Raw genomic sequence first — 25082 nt, 5'->3', positions numbered from 1 at the left:
CTCAAGATGTCGACTTCATCTATTTTCTATTAATCCATCACGTAGACTATTTTACTAATTAAATCATCAAACTGGTATATTTGAAAAAGAAAAAGGCAATATTTGATACTGATTTTAATAATTTCCCAATTCATATAATAGCAAGGCTGGGAACACATGCCATTAAGGCTCGCTGTCAACAACGAGGAACTTCCACCTTTCTCCAGAAGGCTTTTGCTCTTTTTACTTTCCTTACACTTGAATTGGGTGAAGGCTCTTATCACTTGATATCCTTAGATCATTGTTATAATAACATCGAGACCTCGTCAAGAATAGTGCCAAACTCCACTTCGCTAGGACATGACTCCAGGAACATACAAATGCATGGCACCTAGAATTTTTTTGATCTATCTCATCAAGGGTAAGTGTTTTGTTTACATGACTCACATGTGAACCTTATTTAACTTTCTTTTATCTCATTATCACGCACTTAAAAGATTATTTTATCTCCTAAATGACCAACTATAATAGAATTTATATAGTCTACATTCTAAAACCTCAAGTTAATAGAAGGGCACCACTTTGAAGAAGGATTTCTTCTTTTGTCACTTTCTCTTCTTATGTTTCTTTTTTCCATTATCTCAATCAGACATTCTCAATCCTTTACGACATTTTGCATACTCTATATGGATTTGTTGCTTAAATTTCTCATTTTCTTTTATCCTCAACCATATAAAATAAAATTCTTTTGTACTTTAAACCTTTTCGAAAAATTCAACATAGAGTTCAAAAGTTAAGAATAAGCCCCCAAAACATAGAAAGCTGAGCACATTCATGAATGTGCTCGAGAAGGTTCCACATCCCACATAGGAAGCGTACATTATACATATTGAGTTTCTTTTAAGAAAAAAAAATTCCAAGGAACAAAAATAAATAAATAAAATCTAAACTTTCTTGCTCTCCACGCACACTTTTTGTTTCCCGTTCATCCTCTAAAACCCCATTTCGTGTTTTCTTTATTTCCAATATTGGACCCCCTAAAACCCTAAACCCTCTATTCTCTACCTGATTCATCTTTCACAGATGTTGATGTCTAGGGCATTCTCACGCGTTCCCAGGACGGTCGTTGCACGCTCCTTGCTTCTCTATGCTCCTAAGAACCTTCATACGCCAACCATTTCCACTCAATTTCACTCTCTTGTTCCTGAATATCATAGTAAGGTACTAAAAATTTACAATTTTTGGTTAATTGTGAGAAGGGTTTTGCTAGGGTTTAAGGGCTTTGTTTACTTTAGCTTAATACCATGATTTTTTTCTTTAATCTCCGTATTGTTGTCTTATTGTATCTTCTTGTTTTATCATGTTGGAATTCTGTGTGTTGTATTTGGAAGTTAAAATGGGTTAAAATTTCTATGAAAGTAGGTTCCTTTTAGGCTATTTTGCTTATTATCCCCCTTAAAATTTGATATTCTCACTGTTAAGTAAGAGATTTAATTTTTGTTATCTAATATAAGAAAGGAGAAATTTTTACTACTTGCCTTGCAGTTATTACATTAATGATTTATAAGCTGTCACCTCATTTTTAATTTTTAATTAACAGGTTCTTGTTTGGTTTAAGGTTGTCTTTTATTTCAGTGTTTGAATGATCATGTAGGATTTTAAAATCCATATCTTGGTTCCTTCAGGACATAACTGATTCCTTCCTTTTCTATGAATTGTTCTATCTTAGTGCAATTTCCTTGAAATTGGGTGCAATATTACTGATTTTGTCTTTATGTGCCCTTGCTCTGTCTGTACAGTTGGTGACAAGTGATGTGTCTCTGCTACATCATTCAAGCCTCAATTTCTATGCACTCCAACGATTACATATCTCCTCGTTTGCCTCTCCCAAGCCTTACGAAAAGGAACATGAGGGTGATGTAGAAAATAATGGTCAAGAGCCTATAAAACCAGGTGGGGATACAAATCCTGGAGAGGCTGAAGTTACTGATCAAGCAAAAGAATCAGATTCTAACTCGGAATATCGAAGTACTATGCCTCAGTCTGATAAAAGGAGAAGAGTCAATTAACAAACTGCATTTTCTGATTCAGGTTCTGAAAGTGATGGTGAACTATCAATGGCCGATATGGTCAAACTTGTCCAGGAGAAAGAAGGACTCTTGGAAGTCAAGCAAATGGAGATTGAACAAATGAAGGACAAAGTTGTTCGCACTCTTGCAGAAATGGAGAATGTTATGGCTAGAACAAGACGTGAAGCTGAGAACTCGAAGAAATTTGCCATACAGGTATTGTTGGTGACCCGATGACCACTTGATTTCTGTTATATTTGGAGTTCTCTAATCATTTGTCAATTTGCTGCAGAATTTTGCAAAGGGCCTACTAGATGTTGCAGACAATTTAGGAAGGGCTTCTACGCATGTTAAAGGCAGTTTCGCTAAGGTAGATGAGTCCAAAGACACTGCTGGAGCTGTACCTCTTTTAAAAACACTTCTAGAAGGAGTTGAAATGACCGAGAAACAGCTTGGAGAGGTAAACCTTTTGTTACTCACTGAAAGTCTTTTAACAACTTCCTATGGTATTGGGAGTTCTCATGAAGATAAGTTGTTAGAGATCCTGTACTTCAATTTGCAGGTTCGACTTCCACATTTTTTCTTTCGTGAAGGGGAAAAAATGGCAAACTGAATTCCCTTCAACCATTGCACATCAATGAAAATTTATTACCCCAAGTAGTGCACTTAGTTATTGTGATCTATAACATATTAAATTTGTTACTAATGGGTTATAAATGTTTTGCTTTCAGGTATTTAGGAAGTTTGGAGTGGAAAAATTCGATCCTACAAATGAACCATTTGATCCACACAGGCATAATGCAGTATTCCAAGTACCAGATAATGCTAAGCCTCCTGGCACGGTTGCTCATGTTTTGAAGGTATTCTTTTCTTATCTATTTTTTATTGAAACTGTTCCTTTTGTTCATCGTCTGTTATAGTTAAAAGCAAATTATTATTTGGTTGAAGAAATATGATTTAAGTTTTAATTACTGTTAAGATTTAACAATTACCCACTCAACTTATCTTGTCTATGTCTAACAGGAACAAAAACAAAATGCTGTTTGAACAGCTTAAGTGGTCATAGTTCACATTTCCCAGACTTAGATACGTGTTTGTGTCTGACATGGATATGTTCTATTTTTTTTTTCCAGTTTTTTCAAGTAGTTGAAGAGTCTTATTTCTGTACCTATGAGTTGGACAGAAGTATTTCATGAAAAAAGAATTAGAGTAACAAAAATCATAATTAAGTTAATGATACAAGTGTTTTCTTGTTTCGTTATTACAGGCGGGGTACATGCTCCACGATCGGGTAATTCGACCTGCTGAGGTTGGTGTTACTCAAGCACTCAACAACGATTCCAACTGAAAACAATACAAATGACAAAAGGCTCTGATGCTTGATGATAAGCTAGTTAGAGTCAGTGGCAAATTTTTCAAAAACCTTGCCTTATATACATGCATAGTCATTCAAAACTTCTTTATTTCTTTATTTCTATAGTTGGCCATCAATTTCTTGTTTCACTACTCATAGAAGATACCGCTAGGTAAAGGGGGCATTTTGTACGTTTTCCTCTTTCTGAAGTAAAATAAAAAGTACAGTTTGCTTGGTGAAAAAGATGAGCATCCGGACTACATTGTAGATTCAAGACAGGTAACCTGAACTCTTTTTCAAGTATTTGTGAGGGAAACATATTCAAACATAGGTATAAGAGTATTTCAAACATAGATACGAGAGTATGATCTTTAATTTATATATATATATACGAGGATGATGATAATTATGATTATGATGAAAGTGAGCATATTCATATTGGATATTTACAGGATATTAGAGTAACATATCTGAAATCACAAGAGTAAGCAAATGGCTATTTCAAACAGTGAGGTGAGAGCAACTGTAACTAACATTCCTTTGACCTGTACTAGGGAATCTATCACATTATATATTACTTCGCATTATCATGGATTTGAACTAATCACAATGTCTAGCCATTGTTGACATCAAGATTCAGCTGATTTGGCTGAAAGAATATAACAGAATAGCTTTTCACAAATTTTCTTTGGCTGGGAGAATTTTGAACAAAAGTGCATTTACAAATCCATCCTTCTAGATAGCCTTGTCAATAGATTGCATTTCATAGAGCTGGAAATTCCCATTTTCAGATCATGCATTTCTGTTGTACCACAAAGTAAAAACGCTTTTATATCTTCAAAAAACAGGTCTACCATTTACAAGCTCTGAAGGAAAATGATATGTGTTCAGAGAGTAGCAAGGCTTTCTACATAGTGAAAAACATTGTACCATTTATATTGCATACAATCATAAACATTGTTTGCCCTCCAGCTTGACAATAACTTAGAAGTGTTTAGCCTGGGATTGTGGGATATGATTTTACCTGGTATCACCATCACCACTTCAACATCTTCATCTTTTTCCCCTATCACAACACTTAGTATTGAATATGCATAATACTGAACTTCAATCTCCTCCACATTATTCAGTGCTAAAGTAGGAAACTCATCCATATACCTTCTAGCAATCTCTGGGAACTCGGATGCCACATTGTTGAGATTAACTCTGTATTTATCACACCAATGGGAGTGATCAGGTTTCATTTCCAGTATATGAAACCTTGGCTTGCTTATGGAGTCAACTTCAATAAGGTGTAAACAGCCAGCACACTGTCCAAAATAGGGGAACCTTTGAGAGCTCCAGTAACCAGATGGTCCTCCTGTCTGAGTCCTTGGCATTGCCATTGTTTTCAGGCTTTCAGTTTCGACATCAAAGTAAAGGGAAACGTCAGTGGGGCTAAGCCAATGGATTGCACCGTTGCAAAACACCCCGTGCTCGAAGTCTGTATAATGTGGTGCTTCGAATGGACCACCAGAGTCAGTCCAAGCTTTATTTTCTGATGAAAAGATCTCAATCTGATATGTAGGAGAAACAAGGTGTTCAATCTCATTGAGATTTGGGTATTGCATGTTATTCATCAAGACACAGATGACTTTATAATGGGTGGATTTTGAAGGATCAAAAGCTAAATTAATACCGGCTATGGACCTGTTTGCAGTTGCATTAGGTAAAGGAACAGTGACAAAGTTCTTGGTGGTGGGATTACAAACACAGTAAGTAAAACCAGAATCATTGTCTGAACTAAAACTGCAAAGAAGCAACAGCAAGCCATTGCATGACTGCAAAATTTCAATGCCTGTAACATTGAGAAATGACAGAGATGGTACCTTAAGCATGTTGTGATTTGTGTCAAAGTTAAGGAAACCAAAAGGGCTGCCATAGAAGTAGAGACCAGAGGGACCAAGGTTGACGTTCAAATGGCTGATTTTAGCAGCAAATTGAGGATCAGAAATGAGAGAAAGCCATCTTTTGGAGACACATCTGGACTTGAGAAGAGATTTAACAGGGAAATGCAAGAGAATCTGTGTTAAAAGATCTTGGTTAGATTCTACCATTTCAGCTGAAGATGTTTGATTTGCTAAATTGTTATCAGCCATTTTTATCGCTCTCAGTTTATGTCCCCTCAAAGTCTGGTGAGTGAAAGTGAAAGCTTGAGAGAGAAAATGGTAAAAAGAAGAGATGGACTTGACTGCCATGTAATGCACCCCACATTTGGCAGCCATGCACATTAATGCTGGCAGAACCGGATTGGTTTCAACAAACGTTTTCAGACAGCGTATAAGACAAAATTGGAACCATGTTTAAACAGCATCTTTTTTTATATTTTTTTCGCTTTCATATATATGGCATTGGCAATATCTAATTTGATCGACCTATCAAATCTGTCTTTTGACATCTTATCTAATCTAATTAATATTTATTAAAAAGGATAAAAATCCCATTTAATTGATTATGCTTCTAAGATAAGTGAACCTGAAATGGTTTATCCATCAAGTCTAATTTGACATTTAACTGGTTTTTTTGTCTTCCTTCTCGTAAATTTTTGGGGCCTTTTAAGAGTTGGTTTGTATTCTTATAGCAGATTCATTGTTTAAAACAACATGTGAATGCTCAAAAAACCATAAGCAGTATCTTTTACATGAAAATGGTAATAACAGATGAAATCCCAGAAGGGAAAGTATAAATTAACTCTGTTTTTGAACAATTCATCAATGTATCTCAACATTTGAAAGTTTGTAAGTAATGTTCCAAAGCTAAAACGCGGACTATTTTTGTCTCTTCTCTGCCAACATTTGAACAGTTTTTAGAAATGGAAAAAAGGAAATGAGCCAACCTGCCCTTGATTAGATTAGCTTGACATATAACATGAATTTTTTTGCTGACACGGGGGAAAAAAGAAGTATATTGTAAATAACTTTCATGGAAAAAAATGGATGATAATTGAAGAAAGGGGACTGGTTTGGTTGTTCCTTTGTCCTCTCGTCTTTTCCTTGGGGAGTAAGATTTTCATGGCACCAACCTGGTTTCATTCACTTAGATGATTAGAATCTGAAATCAGGATCTACATCCATTGCCCAAGCAAACTTTGCCAGAAGTGATTTGTTGAATATCTGTGAAGCAACATAATGAGAAATGAATCTCAATTGAATAATGTGTCATCCTAACAATTGTTACCAAATAGTGTTTACCTTCTCGATGGGAACCTCATGCCGCTTGCACCATGCAACTGTAATCCGGGGGTCAAGGTAATTAATTTTGGATGTGCCTAATGCCACAGTTTTTAGATCCTCTTTAGTTTGCATGTCTCTTTCCATCTTCTCAATCTTGGCATTTGTTTGAGCTATCTTTTTCTCTAACCTGCATATATATGTTGATGAATCGATAGTACTAGCACAACAATTGTATTAAAGCTTAAGAAAAGCAAGGAACGAGTTATAATACACTTCAGGGGTCAAGTTTCTCTTCTGCTTCCCGTCAGCATCCTTCAATGGGGGCTTTCCTTTATTAGCCCTGTCCAAATCAATTTTTAGCTCCTTTAGAACACCCTATAAGCAATAGGAAAAAGGTCAGCCCGATGGACGGAAATTAAAGGCACCAAATTGTGAGGAAAAGAATTTTAAATTTGAGACCACCATGCAGAACATATCCTGAGTGCATGAAGTTAAAAAGACACATGTCCTGAGAAAGGACTACTAAAATTTTAAATAAAGCATGGGCATAAGATACATAGGGAGCAACCCGACTAACAAAGCAATGGTGCTCCAAGGAAAGCCATTGAAGTTTTCCAAGAAAGTTCTATAAAGAGTTATTACCTTGAGTTCTGTTATTTTCTCAGTCAACCTTGACATCTGTGCACTATGAGATTTTGAAATACTCCGCTGATGATTACATATGATTGCAACCTGCAGCAATAACAATGAAAATTTAGATGCCAAAATGGTACGTCGAACTAGACCCCATTAGCTTAAGATCTAGTAGGGAATGGTTCTTACCTCTTTGTTTGCGCGCTGATAAATTACAACTTTTTCCGCCACATCTCCATCTTTGGTTTCTTTATTTAACTATTATCCAACCAAAGAAAATACAAATGAAAAATAATGTTAAACAAATTTTTCTAAAAATTTATCCATTCAAATCACATAAGAAATACTGGAAAAGTACATAAAGCATTAAGACAAGCATATTAGAGTGAAATGCATGTTTATCATACATAGGCTGCAACTTACCATCTCATCCAATGTAATGGAAGCATTGTAGGTACGGAAGACTTTTGCTGTAAGCCCTGGCATGAGCTCCTTCAAATGTGCATTTAGTTTACTTGTATCAAGCTTGTCAAAAAGATCATCACTTTTGCTTTTCCCTGCATAAAAGAGAGATCATACTCTTTGGCTTAAGTCAATCATCTGCATATGAATCCAAATATGGGAGATCATAAACTGACCAGTGTGAAACTGTCCAATTGCATTGTAGACAGGAAGCTCAACCTCCACTGTGTTCACATATTGAATCGAATCTTTACCAAGGAAGTCAAACTAAATGATTGAAACAAGAAAAAAAAAAGTTACCACCAGTATGAACCAGAAGGTATGACTAGCTTCCATAGAATTCCACAAAAATTTTCAAAGAACTAACATTAATTGCAAATCAACTAAAACTTAAATAAAAAGTCATAGGGTCCATTCCAACAGTTACCAAATTTAGTACAAAAGAAATACTGTATCTTTTCCAGGAACATAAACTAACTTTACCTTCAATTTATTTGGTGGAATACACTCCACATTTCCTACTTTAAGTGTGCAGCAACCAACAGTATCAGCTTCATCATCATCCTGCACGTTTGCCCACCATAACATGAAAATACCTGAAAAGAATTGCCTGAAAGCTTCTTCGATAACTAAAGGTTATAGGACCTAACAACATATTAACAACTGACTATCAACATATTTCAACCTACGCATCTAGCTCGTCCTGAGTCCCAATTATTTTTCGAGAACAGAAGTTTTAACTAAAACAGAAAAGAACAAACAAATCCTTGGACACAGATAAACCAAACACAATGATAAGCACAGCATTATTGGTTCGAAGTCAAAAGAGTTAAAAAGTTAAGAGAGCAGCCAGAAAGGAAAAAAAAAAGCTACTACAGAAACAGTAGCAAATGATTTAGTTGATGATGCAAACCATTTTTGCCCTTTTTCTGTTATAAGGACCAGCCACTAACATTTTCATAAATATCAGCAGAAATCCATGTAGGACCTAACAGTCTACAGCAGCTCCAACAATCAATTTCCTCCATTCAATTCAATCCTAAACAATGGTCAACATAATTGTATACAAATTCAAAGAAACAAAAATAGGATGTTTCATGTTACATATGCAACATACCTTCTCATTACCCGCCCTAAGAGCTAATTTATCAATAAGATAGGTAGCAACTGCTATTTGCCTCTTTGTAACATCTTTAGACGTAAAATCCTTGGTATATGCTGCTCTGATGTTCTTGATATATTCCTGCATTTAAAGTACAAACATCCATTTATACATGGTTCAGAAAACAAAAACTAAAAGCATCTATCATATTGCTTATTACCTTCAGCATCCTAGCTTTCTCATATTTCTCCTTGTCACTTTGGCCCTTCAAAGAACTGCTAGCAGCCAAAAATACATATTTGAATTCTTTTGGATTAATGGGATCATTCCAGAAAGCTAACCATGTGACAGTATTGTCATGTTTTATATCTTTCCAACTGCCAATCAAACAAAAAAGGATCAAAGTTAAGATAATCTACTTGAAAATAACCTCCAACCCTTTGATATGTTCAAGAAAATGAATGCTCTCTGTCTCTTAACCTTTCACCAGGGATTGGACATTCTGGAATTGGGGCATTCTTTCCAATATTAATTGTAATGTCACTTGGGCGAATACGTCTTTTCAACTTTCCCATCTGATTAAAAGAGTAGTAAAAGAATCCCACAAATTCAACTCTCAGAACAAAGCATATTATTTTCTACAGCTTTAGAGTAGTCAAGCATGTCAGCAATACCTTTGGATGCTCTCCCCGACCTCGAAAAAGACCAGGCGGTTCAACTCTGAAATTTCCTACCTGCAATTAAAACAATTATCTGAATTAGCAGGAACTTCATAGGAAGCAGAAAAGAGACTAATAAATATGAAGCAAACAGTTCAATTTTAATAGATACTGAGGAGATTGGTGGCAAAACAAGAAGTGTTGGGACAAGCAGTAATCAAGTAAATTATATCAAGAAGTCATAAAACAAGTCATAAAAAGGGATAAATAAACTTCTAATCAAAGCTAAATCTTCACCTTCTCTTTGACGCGATCAACAATAGCCCACATATACTTTTCCTCCTGCTTCAACTTTTCTTCTTTCAAAGCCTTCTTCTCCTATACCAACAACGATCAAGCTTAACGATTATAAAACTCAATGATGTTATTGAGAATTTGCTTCGACGAATAAGATGTGAAAATATATGGAGGTTCTAAGACAGATATAGTACCAGAAGTGATTGTTTATGTTGAAGCCAAAAATTATTTTCAACCAACTTACTTCAGAACTCATTTGTTTCTTCTTCTCTTTCTCCTGCAAATGCCACTCGTATATTGGAGTGAAGTCACATTTGTCCAAGTCCTTAATGGTATGGTTTTTCCCCAGTAATTTACTCCAATCTTCCCAGAAATTCTTCTTGAACTGTGGTTTATTCATGTAATCTGTATCTTTCATCACAGCAAACATTGTTGCAACCTGCAAAATGAACAGATTAGGCCATCACATCTTTCAGCAAGTTGAATGAGAACTTTGAACTTCCCAGGCAATTACAGTGACAACCTTGACTTCACATAAGCACAAGAAATTACAATAACATATAAATGTTATAACATATATATACCTCCTCTTGTTCAGGAGTTAGATCAATAGGCCGTCCATCATACAGCAACTTAATCCCATGAGGCTTGTACGGGGGTGGAAAAATGACACCATTATGAACCAAGGTACTCCACTTTTTCTGCCCATCACCAGAACTAGGCGACACTTTTGTTGACTTAATATATTTAGAATTTTTGAACTCTTTCTTCGACTTTTTATTTAACTTTTTAAGTGAAGAAGATACAACCTTGGCTGCTTTTTGCTTCATAGACGATGTTTTACTGTTTGATGGAGGTGACTTTTTTATTCGTTGTGAAATTGGAATATCATCATCATCATCTTCGTCAGCCTTTTCCTTTTCAGCTTTCACTGTTAATTGCTTGGATTTCATTGCTGTAGGCGTATCTGAGATCTTTGGCTTTTTAGCTGAAGACTGATCTGAGCAATTGCCCTTATCAAGAGGCCTCTTACCTGACAACATAGAAGACTTTTCCAGCTTGCCCTTCACAGTAGAACACTTCTGCTCGCTGTTAGATGCCAGAGGTTTCTTCTCATCAGAATCATACAGCTTACTACTTGATGTCCCAGCACTGGACTTCATGTTGACCCTCACAGACAAAGGAGCTTCATCATCTGGATCTTTGGTGGATCCCTTTATTTCAGTCTTTGATACTAATCGATGTGATTGGGCAGTACTAGAAGTGCTCACCCCTTTGGTACCTGGGTTTGAGATCCCCTTAAGCCGGTCACTCAAAGGTTGTAAATCATCGTCGTCGTCACTGTTTGCTTCAGTGGCACCTTTAATTGGGCTTTTCCCTTCACTGACAACATTACACTTATTCTGCTTCAAGGCTTGTTTTGAGTGATCATTTAAAGATGCTGGTGTCTTAAAATTCGCCACTGGTGACTTCACGAGTGATGTCCTGGCAGATGATGTTGATGCTTTTGGGCTCAAAATAGGAGATCTCACAGGCAGTGACTTAGAAGATGGGAATGCCTTGTTCTTCAGAGAACTGGAACTTTGACCATTCGAAGCTTGTACATAGAAGGCCCGACTACCAGAATGCCCATCAGACCTTTGAGACGATGCCTTCTTTATTTCGGAGTTTAACTGGTTTTGCTTAGAGGACAAGGTATTATTCCTCTTGAACACTACAGGCCCATCATCATCGTCGTCGTCGTCAAAATCAAAAACATGTTTGGCAGGAGCCTCAACAACCATTATCCAACCACGGACAGTGTTGGCATGTATATTGAATAAAAAATCTGATTAAAACAGAATTCGAATTACTTTTGGGAACAAAGCATACTTTCTATATAAACCCTTATAAGTCGGCAACTAATTAAATTCAACAGAGTGTACTTCCCATACAAGCTCAATGAAAAAACCAATAAAAAACAATCAAAAACCCCAATCAAATCCCACCAGATAACAATACCTATTATGCCACATACCTTAAATTCAAATATGACCCCAATAAGTAGCAAAATAGTCAGAACACACATCACAATAGAGCTTTTTCCTCTGAAACCTAAATGTTTATCCGTGCATATTCACACAAAAAAGTCCATAAAACCCTCATATAATATCCCAGGAATTAAACTAAATTGATAATGAAACAAGCATATAGCCCAAAAAAAGTTCTATTAGATTAAAAATACCCACTATGCCAAACACCCCTAAATAAAAAAGCAACCTAATGATTGACCCCATCTCAAAAAACCCAGAAAAGAAGATAGTATTTTCCTCTAAACCCAAATGTCTGCGCATGCAAACAGTTACCAATAAGAACAAACTAAATAACCTTCATCTAACTTACAGTGCTAAAAATTTAGCCAGAAAAACCAAAGCGATTAAATTAGACGAATTGAACCTTCGTTTTTCTGAGGAGAAGTAGAACCGATTAAGCTAAAATTCCTTGCTCTTTTCCCTAACAAAAAAAAAAGAAGCTCTTGCTTAAAAAATGAACAAAAAGGCTAAAAGAGTGAGCTGAAGATAACCCAATTCATAAGGAATGATCAAATTTAAAAACATTTAAGCAGCTAAGAAAACAGGATACAATTTAAAAAATGCTTCAAATCTTGAGCAAAAAGAAACCCTAAGAATGAAAGAATTAAAAAAAAAAGTACCTCTGTAACAGAGGATCGACAAAGATTTGGATAAAGAGCAGATCGAGTCGAGTCACCTCTTCTTTATTTATTTATTTGGTTAATTTATTTTTCTTATATTCTTATCTCAATCTGTTTTTATAGTTTTTTGTTTCTTAATTTTTCTTTGTTTTTTCTCCCTTTCTCTGATTCTGAGTTGATTGTTTAAAAAATATAAAAAGTTAACATTTGATTGTGGCCCTTATGGATTTCTTCTCCTCCTTTGGGTAAAGGGCAAGGGCAGCTTTATGGGCTTGGGACATTTTGGGCAACCTATTCATTCTATTTAAATCGATATACCAAATAATATTTATTTATCTTTAAAATTAGAATCAACTCAGGTCTTAATTCAATTGACATTAATATTATTGTCGGTGCAAGAGGAAATAAATTCGAGTGTGTTGAAGTGTATTATTATTATATTTAAGGGTTGGGGAGAGACAATGATTAGTTTTAAGTATTGTATAAAAAGGAACAGATATGATACAAACCTATTATCAGATTAATGTTGAAAAAAATTAATCTTTTATTATATCATTCTATAAAGTAATAATCAAAAGATAATAAGGTACATTGCATACATCTATCTCCAAAGACAATGCACCAATAGGTTAATTAGATTCTAGAAAGTATGAAACTAATATGAAGATGACACGTGACATCTCAAGAAAAGCCAGAGACACCTTAGCATTGAAATAGAACAAGTCTCCCCCCTCTTCATACTCTCAGCTATATCTCTTCTTCCTCTCAAACCTTAATTTTCTTTATCCTCTAAGTGAGTTGTTGTTTATCACTATAATCCCAACTTTGTATTAATAATATATATAGTTGTAGTTATAATTAAAGTTTCTTCAATATCTTGTAATAAAAATTATTGAGTACATTTTTTTTATTTACCTCATTAGTTAAAAAATTATTGAAGTTTTATATTTTAATTATAAATTATAAGGGAGGAAAGTGATTAGTAAATGATTGGAAAGAAATTAGAAATAGGGATTTGGGGAAGAACTTCACAAAGTTTTTAAAATAATAAAAATAAGGAAAATCTTCAAAAAAAAAATAAATTGTAAGAAATTTAAAAAGAAAATTTGAATAACTCTAACTCTCTATTAAAATCCCACATGATTATTCAAAATTATTAAAAATAAAAAAAATTAAACTTCAACATATTATTTTTATTTAATTTTAATATTTTGTATTATTAAAAACATTTATATATTTTTACAGAAACTCAAAATATCTATATTAAATTTTTATATTTTTTTTATTTTTAGTCCCATTATTTTTTTTATAATTTTTTAACTCGCAAAAATCCAACAACTTAAACTTTTTAAAGAATTATTTATCCAAACAAAATAAAAAACCCAAACACATCCTTAAATATATCAAAACATTCTAAAAAAAAAACATTGAATATGTTTTTATATAGCAAAAAAAAAGAAGAAGAAGAAGGAATTATGATTGCTTAAGGGGAGGGCAAATCTTTTGCTTAAGAATTAAAACAACTTAAAAAAAAAAAGATAGAAAGGGATTGTTTAAATGCCACATATTCTATGGTATATTGTGGATAAAGACAGAGAAATTGAGATATAAAAAGCCACTTCTCAATAAGGCATTTATAAATAGAAAGTTTAGATCATGTTTCATGTGCCATAATTTTATCCTTTACCAAAATTAAACTATTATTATTATTATTAGTAGTAGTATTAGGGTAGTTCAAACGGTTAACCGATCGGTTAATCAAACTGAATTAGTATTAATCGAATTAATTGAACTTTTTAATCCTTTAATCCTTAACTAAACCAAAAAATTATCAAAAAACTTAATCAAACCGAAATATTTTAGTTAATTTGGTCGGTTAACTGAATTAACCGAAATCTATATGTTTTGTTTTTGTTTTTGTTAAAATAAGAATGAATTTATAATGTTCATTTGACCGAATTACCGAACTAGTAATAGCCTAATACATATAATATATAATATTATTTATTAAGTTCGGTTAATTCGGTTAATTAACCGATTTCAAAATGAATTAACTGCTAACTGAAATTTTGAAAAAATTTTAACCGACCTTCGAAGGAACTAGATCAGTTAACCAACCGATTAATCGAATTAGATTGATTCGATCGATTAATTCTGTTTTAACCGAAATTTGAACAAGAATATAGCAATGCACCAATGATTTTATTCCTTCTTTTATTAGAGTTGTCTTTTTGCCCACATTTCTTTAATACTATCGTCTAGGTGAAAAATATTATATAAAAAAACATATTTATAAAAAAATTGATATTGAATAGAAATGGTAAGATTGAGTTAATAAAAATTAAAGTGTTTTAAGTTTAAATTTATGAATTTTGATTATTTTTTAAAAATTTATTTCGTATTTGAATTATTAAAAATATCATCATAATTATATTTATTATTTTGTAAAAAAAATAAGTTATTTAATTATTTTCAATTTATTTTATGTTTAATTGATTTGTGACACCAACTTAATTAAATATATATATACATACAATTAGATTATTGCACCACACTCGTGAGTGAAAAAATTATATAAAAAATTATACAAAAATTAAAAAAGATTTCAATTGAAATGGTAAAATTATGGTTGCCATAATTGTGGGGACCTAAGTTCAAATCGTATTATATTTAGGTATTTTTATAATTTTTTTATAAAAATATAAGGGATAAAAAATTATTATAATAATATTTATCACTTTGTAAAAGGAGAGGTTTTTAATAATTTATTAATGTTTGATTAATTAATGATATCAAATCAGTTACGCACATTATATATAGTATAGATAGAAATAAAATATTGGCACAATGACTTTTTTAGTCCTTCAACTTAAAAAAAATGTCATTTTAGCTTTTTATTTAATTGTTCATCTTTTTTAGCCCTTAAAATTGTATTGTTTGTCAAATCATCTCAAAATGGATGAAAAAATTAATGTTTGTTAACTTTACTGACTTGGCATATGCGTAGATTGCCACGTAGATGCCACATCAGTAATTAATTAATTTTTTAAAATTTAAAAAACTCAAAAAATTAAAAAAGTATAAAAATATAAAATATTTTTAAATTTTAAAAAATAATTAATTACTAATGTGGTATACTGGTGAAAATCTACATGTATGCCACATCAGGAAAGTTAACAAACATTAACTTTTCCATCCATTTTTAGGTGATTTAATAAATAATGTAAGCTAAAAGGCTAAAAAAAAGAATAATTAAATAAAAGGTTAAAATAATTTTTTTTTAAAATTGAAGTAAGAAAAGTCATTATTCCTAAAAGATATGAGACTAAGAAATTTCCCTTTGGCATCATCAAAATTGTTCTTTTGGCATGAAATTTCCACCCCACATTTTTCCTCAGCTTTTAATTTGCAATAATTTAGTAGAGACAATTTTAAAAACTTTAAATACCCAAAAAAAAAGTTTGGATAAATATTAATGGTCACACTCACACAAAAGTTTATTAGAAAGGTAAATTGATGATGCAATTTAAGGTTTAGTATAGTTGATTCCTACATATAACAAATACAGAAAAATATCTTCACAAACAAGTTTGATTAATCCCTTTTTGGCCATGAAGCCATAGGTGGATCCTTGTACAATACTTGGTGAAAAACCTACATGGGAGGTGACTTGTTTTACAAGTAAAGGCTCATTCCGTATAAATCATATATATCTTTGCATTTAATAATTTGAAAGCTTTGAAGTCGTATAGATAAAAGCATAATATTTGTTTATTGTCGAAGAATATTATCTAAAATACAATTGAATGATGAGAAAAACTTACTGGTGGTAATTTCTCCTCCGGCCAAGACAAAAGGAACCCATTGTAGCCAATCCCATGCAAACTATGTTAATAAAGTTAAAGCAATCTCTCAAAGGTCTAGTTGGACTTCCATAGCTGCAACATACAACCTATGCTACTCAAACTCTTTTTTTTTTTTTAATATTCACGTCTAACATCCATATTCCGAGTATGGACGCTGTATCAGCCGAAGATATATATGAAAAACCAAACTCATTTCCAACAACCCTTATCTTTGAGTCCGGGTAACATAGATCGCAACCATACTTCGTCTTTTGCTTGCTACATGGTCTGAACCATGTATGGTGGTAACCAATTGGCATTCAATATCTCTTACTCAACAGTAGTATTTTCTCCATTCTCGAACTGAGATGATGAGACCATAATGTCTGAGGCAGCATCATCGATGGTTAAGCTCGGGACTTCACTACATAGTGAGGAACTTTCATCTTCACCATTAACTGATGGTGCCGGAGAAGATGCATCTGATGCATAAGTACTACTGTAACCATTACTGGTCTCGCACTCTTCCGGTGAGTTCTGAAGGCACCAGTACATAATGCTGGCTGTTAAAGTGAGCATCATCTTCTGGTTTACCTGCCATACCATTAGAACACCGAATTATTTCCTATTTCCTATCATTTGTAGATATACAAATTCAAGATTGAAAATGTGACTTGTATATAGCTGCAACTTTACCTCCATGATGTCTTCAGGCAACAAGAAGATGGAGCATCCAATCTTACGAGCCACACTTATGATATATGTTGCATTCAACTTCTTCTCTTCATCTACAATTCCAACATGGACAAAAACTGTTAAGTTTGGCTCGATAAATAATGTCACAAAAGTCCAATGAAAAATTAATTCGAGTTAGCAAGAAATCATACCACTTTCACCCTTGGTTACAAGGTTCCAGTTGACCACTCTTGGCTCCACAGCACTTAAAAGTTCAAGGAAGAACAGTCCACTCGAAAGGCTCTTATCCTGCAGATTTAGAGTAACATATAAATATTAGTTTTAACTCTTAAATTAATGTTATTACTATAAGAAAAAATGGAAATAATTCTGAAACCTTGAAGCTTTCTATTTGACGGGATCTTCCGGTGCTTTTGATTTTCCTGTTTGCCCAATTTATGATGTATGAATCAGTTATCTCCTTCCCTCGGGAGCGAGATCTCAAACTCTTGAGAAGTTGAAGCATATTGTACCTCATCAATTGCCATAAGAATGCTGCAACACATGTAATCCACTTTCAGCAACGATCTCTTTTCAATATTAAACGACAAAAGGTTCACATATGAAAGCTTAATGCCAAGTAGAATTCTACACCCAATGTAGATTCCTTTATCAAAAAGTACTTGTTGACCTTTTTAATTGAGGCAAAACAGGCAAAGCTGAGAAGGAAATCATCTTAAATCGAGAAAACAAGACCAGAGGAAAGTACCTATTATGAGTTTTTTATTTCCTTGCACTATATCATTTCCACCAAGATTCACAATGGAAAATTTCAACATCTCCCCGATCATTACCACTTGATTGCAATTTTCCACCTTTCTAAATGGAAACTTAATTGGAGGTTTCGTTGCATGCTTCCAGTTGACAGATCCAGGAGCAACCTTATCAAGCACCTCTAAAAGTACCCATCTGCATCAAAATCAAGCTCATTGTGTTGAAAATCAGGAAATTAACATAACCTTTTTGTTTGTAATGTATGCTGAAATTCTGCAGTAAGGATAATGCATAGAACTTGAGTACTTTAACAACATTAGTGCAGAGGAAAACTTACCCGTTTCTGACATCCTCAAAGACATTATTAACGTAATTCTCAAGTCCAAGACTATTCATCCATAGTCGGAAACATCTCTCATCTCTGGACAGTTGCACATCATCTGTTATCCTTTCTGCAAAAGAAATCTTTTTGCTATCTACACTCAGGCCATTCCTGCAAAAGCACACATGTTTTTATTACCTGATTATATCACTGGAGATACCACGCAATGAGCAACGAGCATGGAAAGTATGTGTTACGACTGCCAGGTTTGTGATTTCTCACCTTTCATGGAAGATTTGAGCTACAAATGCAAGATTCAAATTCGTCCAGCCCTCAACTATGTCTTCTGGGCTTAAATACCGTTTACATCCCATTCTCTCTGCATGGTCAAGTACCAGTTTAGCCCTTTCGGTAGCATGCTTAGTATCAAGGGTCAACGGATTGCAGTACTCCGGTGCTAGAACATTAAGCAGGAAAGCATAAGCTTTTGCATCCTGCAGGGACAGAAATGAGTAAAACATATTAAATTATGAATTCAAGCAACATCAAGCAATACATCTAATTGCTGTAACATTCGCTAAACCAGTTTTCTCATAGTCAAATACCTTCACATCTGAAGAAAAATTCGTAACAGTTTTCTCATAGCCTCCTTTCTTTAAATGGAAATTCATCCATTTTAGTAGAACCTTCTCAGGAGCTAACGCCATAAGTTCCTCAATATCCTGCAAGTATCAATAATTTGAATGGGAACAAATCAGTCCATTTGTTTGAAAGAAATGTTTATTTCGAGAATTAATGCTTCGTTAAACATCAATCAAATGAAAAGAGAAATTGATTACTCCATTGCCATCATCCAGGACTTCTACAAGCTGGGGTGTCTTCTTAAGGTTGAGATCAGCCAACAGTTGAATCTGCAATTGTCACAGATAGTAAGGATGAGAAAAAGTTGAGACCCACTCTTCTCAGTCTATATCGACTGTTTCAGGCTATACAAGTACTTGCACATGAATGATGCAGACAACTTAGATTAGATAGCTACCTTTATAATTTGGGAGATCAAACCAAGTAAGAGAGTAGGCTGCAATACAAGTAACACCAAGGTGAAAACCATCAGATGATAAGAAAATATCGTTCTAACTCACATAGGAATCTGCCTATCCGTACTAACCCTGCCTTCAACCAAGTCCTGGGTGCCAATGTTTACCACGGTGCAGCCAATAGCCTTTGCAGAGTTGAGAGCTAGAGTATGGTTCTCATTCCTCTCCCATAGGTTAAGTACCTTTTTCGTGTTAATAGCTCGTTCATCTATTGTTCCCGACACAGCAACATTGATAAGCTTACTGCAAAAGTACATGAGAACAGAACCAGTGTCACTGCTCTATAACAGCATTTGTAGAGAAAAAAGAATACATAATGGAGCACCCCCCCCCAAAAAAAAAAAAAGGTTACCATAAAAGTACTCCATCTTTTGCAAGATTGAAAAGGTCATTGGAAGCCGGATCCAACGGAAGAAACTGCTTTAAAAATGGATCATCCGCAAGATAGATGTTTATGTGTCTAACATAAGTGGCTTTTTCTGATTCAACGAGTGTAGTGGCTGAGGAGGTCTTTAGGACAGATGATGAATTCTTTTGACCACCCGATTTTTCCTTAGCCTGACCTTGCAAATTTAAATACTCCTGCTCATTCCATGCAACCAAGCACAACGTCAGTGCACTTTAACAAATTCGATTATCAACTTAATGGAATGTAAAATGCAATGCAAATTTTAACCAAAGCAATGATTCCTTTTTCTTCATATGTTACAATACTACATGATTAATAACAGTAAAATAGAATACGACATGACTCACCCGGAGGAATGTTTCGAAATCAATCTCATTGCTCATGTCATCATAGGATTCACCCAATTTCTGCTTAATCTCGTTCTCGGTAAATGCAGAACTGAGACCCTTCAATTTCACCATCAAGGGTGGCAAATCTCCAACTTTAACTTTACCATCTTCGTTCTTTACCGAAACAAACTATAAATCATATAAATAAAGTAAAAAAAAAAACGCAAACAGTTCAGATTATATCAAATTTCATTCATAATAAAACAATAAAACCGAATACTAATAATGCAATAGTTGAAGCAATAAATTGAGGAGGGAACAAAGTATGCTTACCTTGGTTTTAAGGTTACGAAACTCAATAGGCATGAATTGGTTTTGAAGCGCTCGGTCAGAGACCGTAACACCCTCGGATCTAGACATATCTAAAGATTGTTCGAGCAGAGAAAGAAAAATCTATCCAAAAGTTCTTCTGCAAGTTAGACCAAATGGATCTAGAACCCAACCAGCAATGGACAATGCAGGATTCGAACTAGACTCCAGATTACCTTGGCAGATGAACTTTCAAACAAGATTCCTCAAGGCCAGAATCTGAAAATCAGAAAACCAAATCAATGACTCAACTTTGGATCATATTAGCATTAAATTAACATGAATCCTTCATGGAACCATCCTATAGATTGCTTTTAACATACTCAATCATGAATATCTAATAAACCTTGGTCCCTGACACATACAAACTAAAACTAATCTAAAAATAATTAAAAAAATTCCAATTCAAGAACTTATCTATAGATCCCCATGAACACAAAGATTAAAAGAAACAATCCAACAAATTTGTTTAACTTTAAACTTATAACAATCAACAAAACAATCACAACCAAATGGAAATCCAATAAATTATTTCAAAGTTAACTCAATGTTTTCACGATTCAGTTCCAATGAAACAGAAAAACAAAAACATTTCATTGAACCAAAAATGCAAAGGAACAACCAATTACAAAAGGGGAAAAAACCTAAAAGAAAATTGAAAATAACAATTAAAACAAATGATAACCCAATGTAGGAAACAAAAAAACAAAACAAACCCAGAAATGCATACCTGTTAAAAGAAAAGTTATTGTGGTTTTTGAATAAAAGAATTCATCATATGATCCTTTCAAAGTCTTTTTTTTTTTTGTACTTGACACCACCGCCTCGCAAGAAATAAACCATTTAAAGAATTAAAAAATGTATATATCTGTAAGATTGATTATATTTAGATAGGAAATGATGATGTACGGATAGGAAATGATCCATTTTTTCTCCTAAGAAAGAAAAGTGAAAAATAGGAAAATATGAAAAAAAGAACGGTTTTTCCCTTCTAGACAACCAAAGAGCAAGACCGGCTTTCAAACAGTTTTTTGGTTCTGTTAATGATTCGGTGTTTCTCAGAGTATAGTAAATAGAATGCACTCTCTTTTGTTGCACTGTATGTTTGTGACCGTGGAATTTGGGATTTTGTGCAACTAATTTTTGGATGGATTATTCATTGTGTTTTTCAATTATATTAACATTTAAAATTTTTAAAACTAAAAACATGACAGAATTACAATTTTGTGTAATTAGAGGTGTTTATGGCCGGGTCGGTTTAAGATTGGGTTGGGCCGGGCCTAAGTATGACATTAACATACTTTTTGCTTGCTCAAGCTTGATTCAACCCAAAATCTAGGATTAAAATTTTGCCTAAACCTGCTCATATTTGCAAATAACTAACCCAAACTCATTTTAGACCTGTCTATATTATTTTTAATTATTTTAAAAAAATTATACATTTTTTATTTTAATATTTAATAATTTTATATATTTTTTATTTATTGAAAATTTTTATAGTCATCTTAACATTATTTTACTGTTTACATTAGAGTAGTATTATATATTTAGTATATGTTTATTTTTTTTAGTATGTTTTAGATTACATAATATAAAGTATTATAACCCAGCTCGAGCATTGAATGTTCAAGACCGAGCCCAACCTATATTTTAAAAGGGTTTACTTTTTTTTGCCTAAGTCCATTTTTCAGACCTAATATTTTTACTCAAACCCTCTTGAATTTCGGGCGAACCTTCAAGTTTAGGCAGGTAGCTCGACCCATGAATAGGTCTATATATAAATTTATTATTTTCTTATAAATGTATAAAATAATTATCAAATTTTAAAATGTATATATTGGTGCTTTACACATACTCAGTATTGGACAATAATATCATTAAAACATAATAATTGACAAAAAATTATAATTTGTTGTGTTAAAAGAAAAATATTATTAGATTACAATATTTTGAAAATATCAACGCAAAATCCTTCATATTAAAAAAATGTATTCAATTTAGATATGTTTTATTATTCATGTTCAATGTTTGTAACTTCCCTTTCAAAAATATGATATCCAAAATTTATGGGCCGGGTCATGTCCAAGCATAATATTAGCATATTATGTTTGGGATTAAACTCAAACTCTTATGCTTACAATATACTAAAAATTTAAATTTAAACAACGTAACGTATTTTTTTTCATGTTTACATAGTACTATTTCGTAACATATTTAATTTTATAAGATATAAATTATGTAATATATATAAAAATAAAATAAAAATTATTGCAAAAATATAAAATGAATTAGGCCAGACTTTAAGCCTTAAATGTTGAATCCCAAGTCTACTTTATACTTTAAACGAGTCTAATTTTTATCTCAATCTAATTTTCAAGTCTTCGAATTTAGATGGACAGCTTACATTGTAGAGCTGCACATTATAACAGTTATTTCGTCGTTTTTATCTTAATTTGGAACGTAATAAGGACGTGCATTCTTACCTTCTGTGTTGCTTGTGCTTCAAGTTATTCTTGAAATATCTTTTTCTCTCTCGTTTTGCAATATAGAAGAGCTTGGTCTCCTCTCACCCTTTTCGTAACTCGGGTGCAACCGACAGCCCGAGCGATTGCTGCAACTCTTATCTTGAAATATACTTTGGCTCCTCAAAGATGATAAAATTTCAATTTAATATCTTTTAAAATTCTAGAATAATAAACATATACAATAATAAAATTATATTTCGATCCTTTAAAATTTTCTATTTCCAATACTTACTCCGAATCCACCGAACAGTCTATTAAAACAGCAGCAAGAAGCAAAGAAAAAAAATGAAACTACATCATACAAGGATTAATTAAACTTATAGATTTGAAGATAATCCAACTTCATATACCCCCCCAAAAATGTTAAATAGGACACAACACTGTAGTTGATATATCTAAGGGTGGGTTTGGATGGGCAGTGAGGTGGGATGTGGTGCGGTGCGGTGTGTTTAGCATACTTTTTTGTCTCACGTTACAGTATCGCTACAGTATCTATTCTCACCGCCACTGCTATTTTTACACTAACCGCAAATAAACGCATTGTCCATCCAAACTCACCTTAAGTTTGAACTCAAAACCTAATGTCAACAAATACTAATACAACACAAGTCATTTGTAGCTAATTGACAACGACTAAGATGATCAATATTATGAAAAGGTGAAAAGTGGGCCAAAAATGAGAGAGTAGACTCCATTCTGATATAAAAAAGATGAAATCTCAAGTAGCTGCCATTTTAGGCAGCTCCTTTCCCCTTCTTTCTCTGGATCTTCTTCATGTAGAACTCAAGCTCCTTGTCCTCCAAGATATACATGTCTGTTGTAGGCCAATTTTAGCCCATTTACATCAAAACCCAATTTAGCCTTACCTAACCCACCAAAATTAAACCCAAAACCCAAAATATAACTACCCAAAGCCCAATTTACATCAAAACCCCAATGGCCCAAACCCTAAGCCCAAATCAAAATAAAAAAAAACCCTAGCCCACAACTTAAACTTTTCTCAACTAAATCTTAGCTTTTTCCACCACCAACTCCACTAGCCACACCTTTTCCACCACCAACTCCACTAGCCACTCCTTTTCCACCACCAACTCCACTAGCCACACTTGCTCTATTACCTACTCCACTAACCACACTTGCTCCACCACCACTTGTACCTACAAATGAAGATATAAACAATAAAAAAATATTTTGTAAATGGCTATATAAGCCTTCTCATATTTTGTATATGGGGGGATTTTTTTTTGGAGAGTTTTTGGGAGAGAAAGTTATTGTAAAGGATTTTTGGAGAGGTTTCTTTTTAAAGTAATTAAGGAGAAGAGTTATTGTGAAGGCTAGTTTTTGGAGAAGCTAGTTTTTTGAAGATTAATCAAAGATCAAAGCAAAAGAGGTTTCTTTGCCTATTCTCATTTTAAGTTCTTTGTTTACTTATTGTTTTCCTTTCAATCTTATTTTGTTTCTTTTATACGAAAGTAAAAAAATAAAAGGAGGAAGCTTACCCATTTTTACCGAAAAAGTTTTTTTGAGGTCCGGCTGCCGCGTACGGTGGCGCCGGCGGTGGTCCGGTGACCGGACGATGGCCGACCTTGTGGCCGAAAATCATCCACCCTCTCCCTCTCTCTCCTTTTTTTTGTTATTATTATATTTCTTAATATTATATTATATATATTCTTTTAATATATTAGGTATATTTTAAATTCTATATTACGTATATATATATTTTATACTATTTTATGTATATATCTTTAATATTATATTATTTATATATATATTTTTTACATGTTATCTTATGTATATATCTTAACTATATTATGTATGTATTTTAACACTATATTATGTACATATTTTTAATATTATCACGTATTTTTTTTATATATGTACATATTGATGTAGTATTATTAATAGTATTGATTTTTAAACATCATTATTATTTCTAATATATATATTATGTATATTTTTTTATTTCTATTTTATTTTTTATTTGTCAATATTAATTATTATTATTCTAATATTTTGATATTTTAATATTTTATATTTTATATATTTTATTATTCACATCATTATTCGCATTTTTTTGACAATAATATTCTTGGATTTTTTTTACTATCATTTTAAAAACTTTTTACATTTTAATTTTAAGAATAAGGCAATGTACCGATTTTAACATTAAGTCATTGATTTCATCGCTATGTTGGGTGAAATTAATCGGCTCGTGTTAAAAACGGGACGTCCTTCTAAAAAACAAAAAAAACTTGCAACTTCTCATTTCCTTCAATCG

The 25082-nt window shown here is 33.1% G+C and overlaps 4 protein-coding genes across 10 annotated transcripts; 1 reads left to right on the top strand and 3 right to left on the bottom strand.

The window, feature by feature from the left end:
- Positions 1-803: 803 nt before the first annotated feature.
- LOC121223390 (grpE protein homolog 2, mitochondrial) lies at positions 804-5062 on the top strand. 3 transcript variants are annotated; one of them, XR_005920730.1, is made up of 7 exons: positions 907-1200; positions 1779-1986; positions 2071-2264; positions 2341-2508; positions 2780-2908; positions 3316-3681; positions 3855-5062. XR_005920730.1 is itself a non-coding variant. In XM_041104781.1 (6 exons), exons 1-6 carry the CDS (start codon positions 1063-1065, stop codon positions 3394-3396), a joined length of 864 nt encoding a protein of 287 aa, XP_040960715.1. In that variant the 5' UTR covers positions 804-1062; the 3' UTR covers positions 3397-5062. The 3 variants fall into 3 exon arrangements, 2 of the variants coding, with proteins under 2 accessions (XP_040960715.1, XP_040960714.1); XM_041104781.1 differs by having other exon boundaries at positions 804-1200; positions 1779-1932; positions 3316-5062; XM_041104780.1 differs by having other exon boundaries at positions 3316-5062.
- LOC121223389 (F-box protein At5g07610) lies at positions 4212-5672 on the bottom strand. Of its 2 annotated transcripts, XM_041104779.1 has the most exons (2): positions 5271-5555; positions 4212-4958 (listed from the first exon to the last, which is right to left on the bottom strand). In XM_041104779.1, exons 1-2 carry the CDS (start codon positions 5538-5540, stop codon positions 4290-4292), a joined length of 939 nt encoding a protein of 312 aa, XP_040960713.1. In that variant the 5' UTR covers positions 5541-5555; the 3' UTR covers positions 4212-4289. The 2 variants fall into 2 exon arrangements, with proteins under 2 accessions (XP_040960713.1, XP_040960712.1); XM_041104778.1 differs by having other exon boundaries at positions 4212-5672.
- A 423-nt stretch (positions 5673-6095) lies between these two features.
- On the bottom strand, positions 6096-12691 carry LOC121223388 (DNA topoisomerase 1 beta). Of its 3 annotated transcripts, none has more exons than XM_041104775.1 (17): positions 12460-12691; positions 12204-12260; positions 10352-11595; positions 10012-10206; positions 9768-9848; positions 9486-9545; positions 9292-9386; positions 9032-9188; positions 8827-8952; positions 8193-8273; positions 7886-7976; positions 7671-7804; positions 7437-7505; positions 7257-7346; positions 6886-6989; positions 6633-6801; positions 6096-6554 (listed from the first exon to the last, which is right to left on the bottom strand). In XM_041104775.1, the coding sequence occupies exons 3-17, from the start codon at positions 11549-11551 to the stop codon at positions 6486-6488; spliced, it is 2721 nt and encodes a 906-aa protein (XP_040960709.1). In that variant the 5' UTR covers positions 11552-11595; positions 12204-12260; positions 12460-12691; the 3' UTR covers positions 6096-6485. The 3 variants fall into 3 exon arrangements, with proteins under 3 accessions (XP_040960709.1, XP_040960710.1, XP_040960711.1); XM_041104776.1 differs by having other exon boundaries at positions 12150-12260; positions 12460-12674; XM_041104777.1 differs by lacking the exons at positions 10352-11595; positions 12204-12260; positions 12460-12691 and having other exon boundaries at positions 9962-10127.
- A 3493-nt stretch (positions 12692-16184) lies between these two features.
- On the bottom strand, positions 16185-22841 carry LOC121223387 (fimbrin-1). Of its 2 annotated transcripts, none has more exons than XM_041104774.1 (15): positions 22763-22841; positions 20244-20498; positions 19929-20099; positions 19525-19754; positions 19244-19415; positions 19115-19153; positions 18915-18986; positions 18681-18797; positions 18358-18569; positions 18091-18246; positions 17749-17948; positions 17377-17534; positions 17192-17288; positions 17001-17092; positions 16185-16898 (listed from the first exon to the last, which is right to left on the bottom strand). In XM_041104774.1, exons 2-15 carry the CDS (start codon positions 20328-20330, stop codon positions 16635-16637), a joined length of 2067 nt encoding a protein of 688 aa, XP_040960708.1. In that variant the 5' UTR covers positions 20331-20498; positions 22763-22841; the 3' UTR covers positions 16185-16634. The 2 variants fall into 2 exon arrangements, with proteins under 2 accessions (XP_040960708.1, XP_040960707.1); XM_041104773.1 differs by lacking the exon at positions 22763-22841 and adding an exon at positions 21010-21250.
- Between the last annotated feature and the right edge of the window lie 2241 nt (positions 22842-25082).

The sequence above is a fragment of the Gossypium hirsutum genome, chromosome D11, assembly GCF_007990345.1.
Source record: "Gossypium hirsutum isolate 1008001.06 chromosome D11, Gossypium_hirsutum_v2.1, whole genome shotgun sequence".
NCBI classification, from domain to species: Eukaryota; Viridiplantae; Streptophyta; class Magnoliopsida; order Malvales; family Malvaceae; genus Gossypium; species Gossypium hirsutum.
The sequence above is the reverse complement of the archived record's forward strand: the minus strand, read 5'-3'. Positions and strand labels throughout refer to the sequence as shown.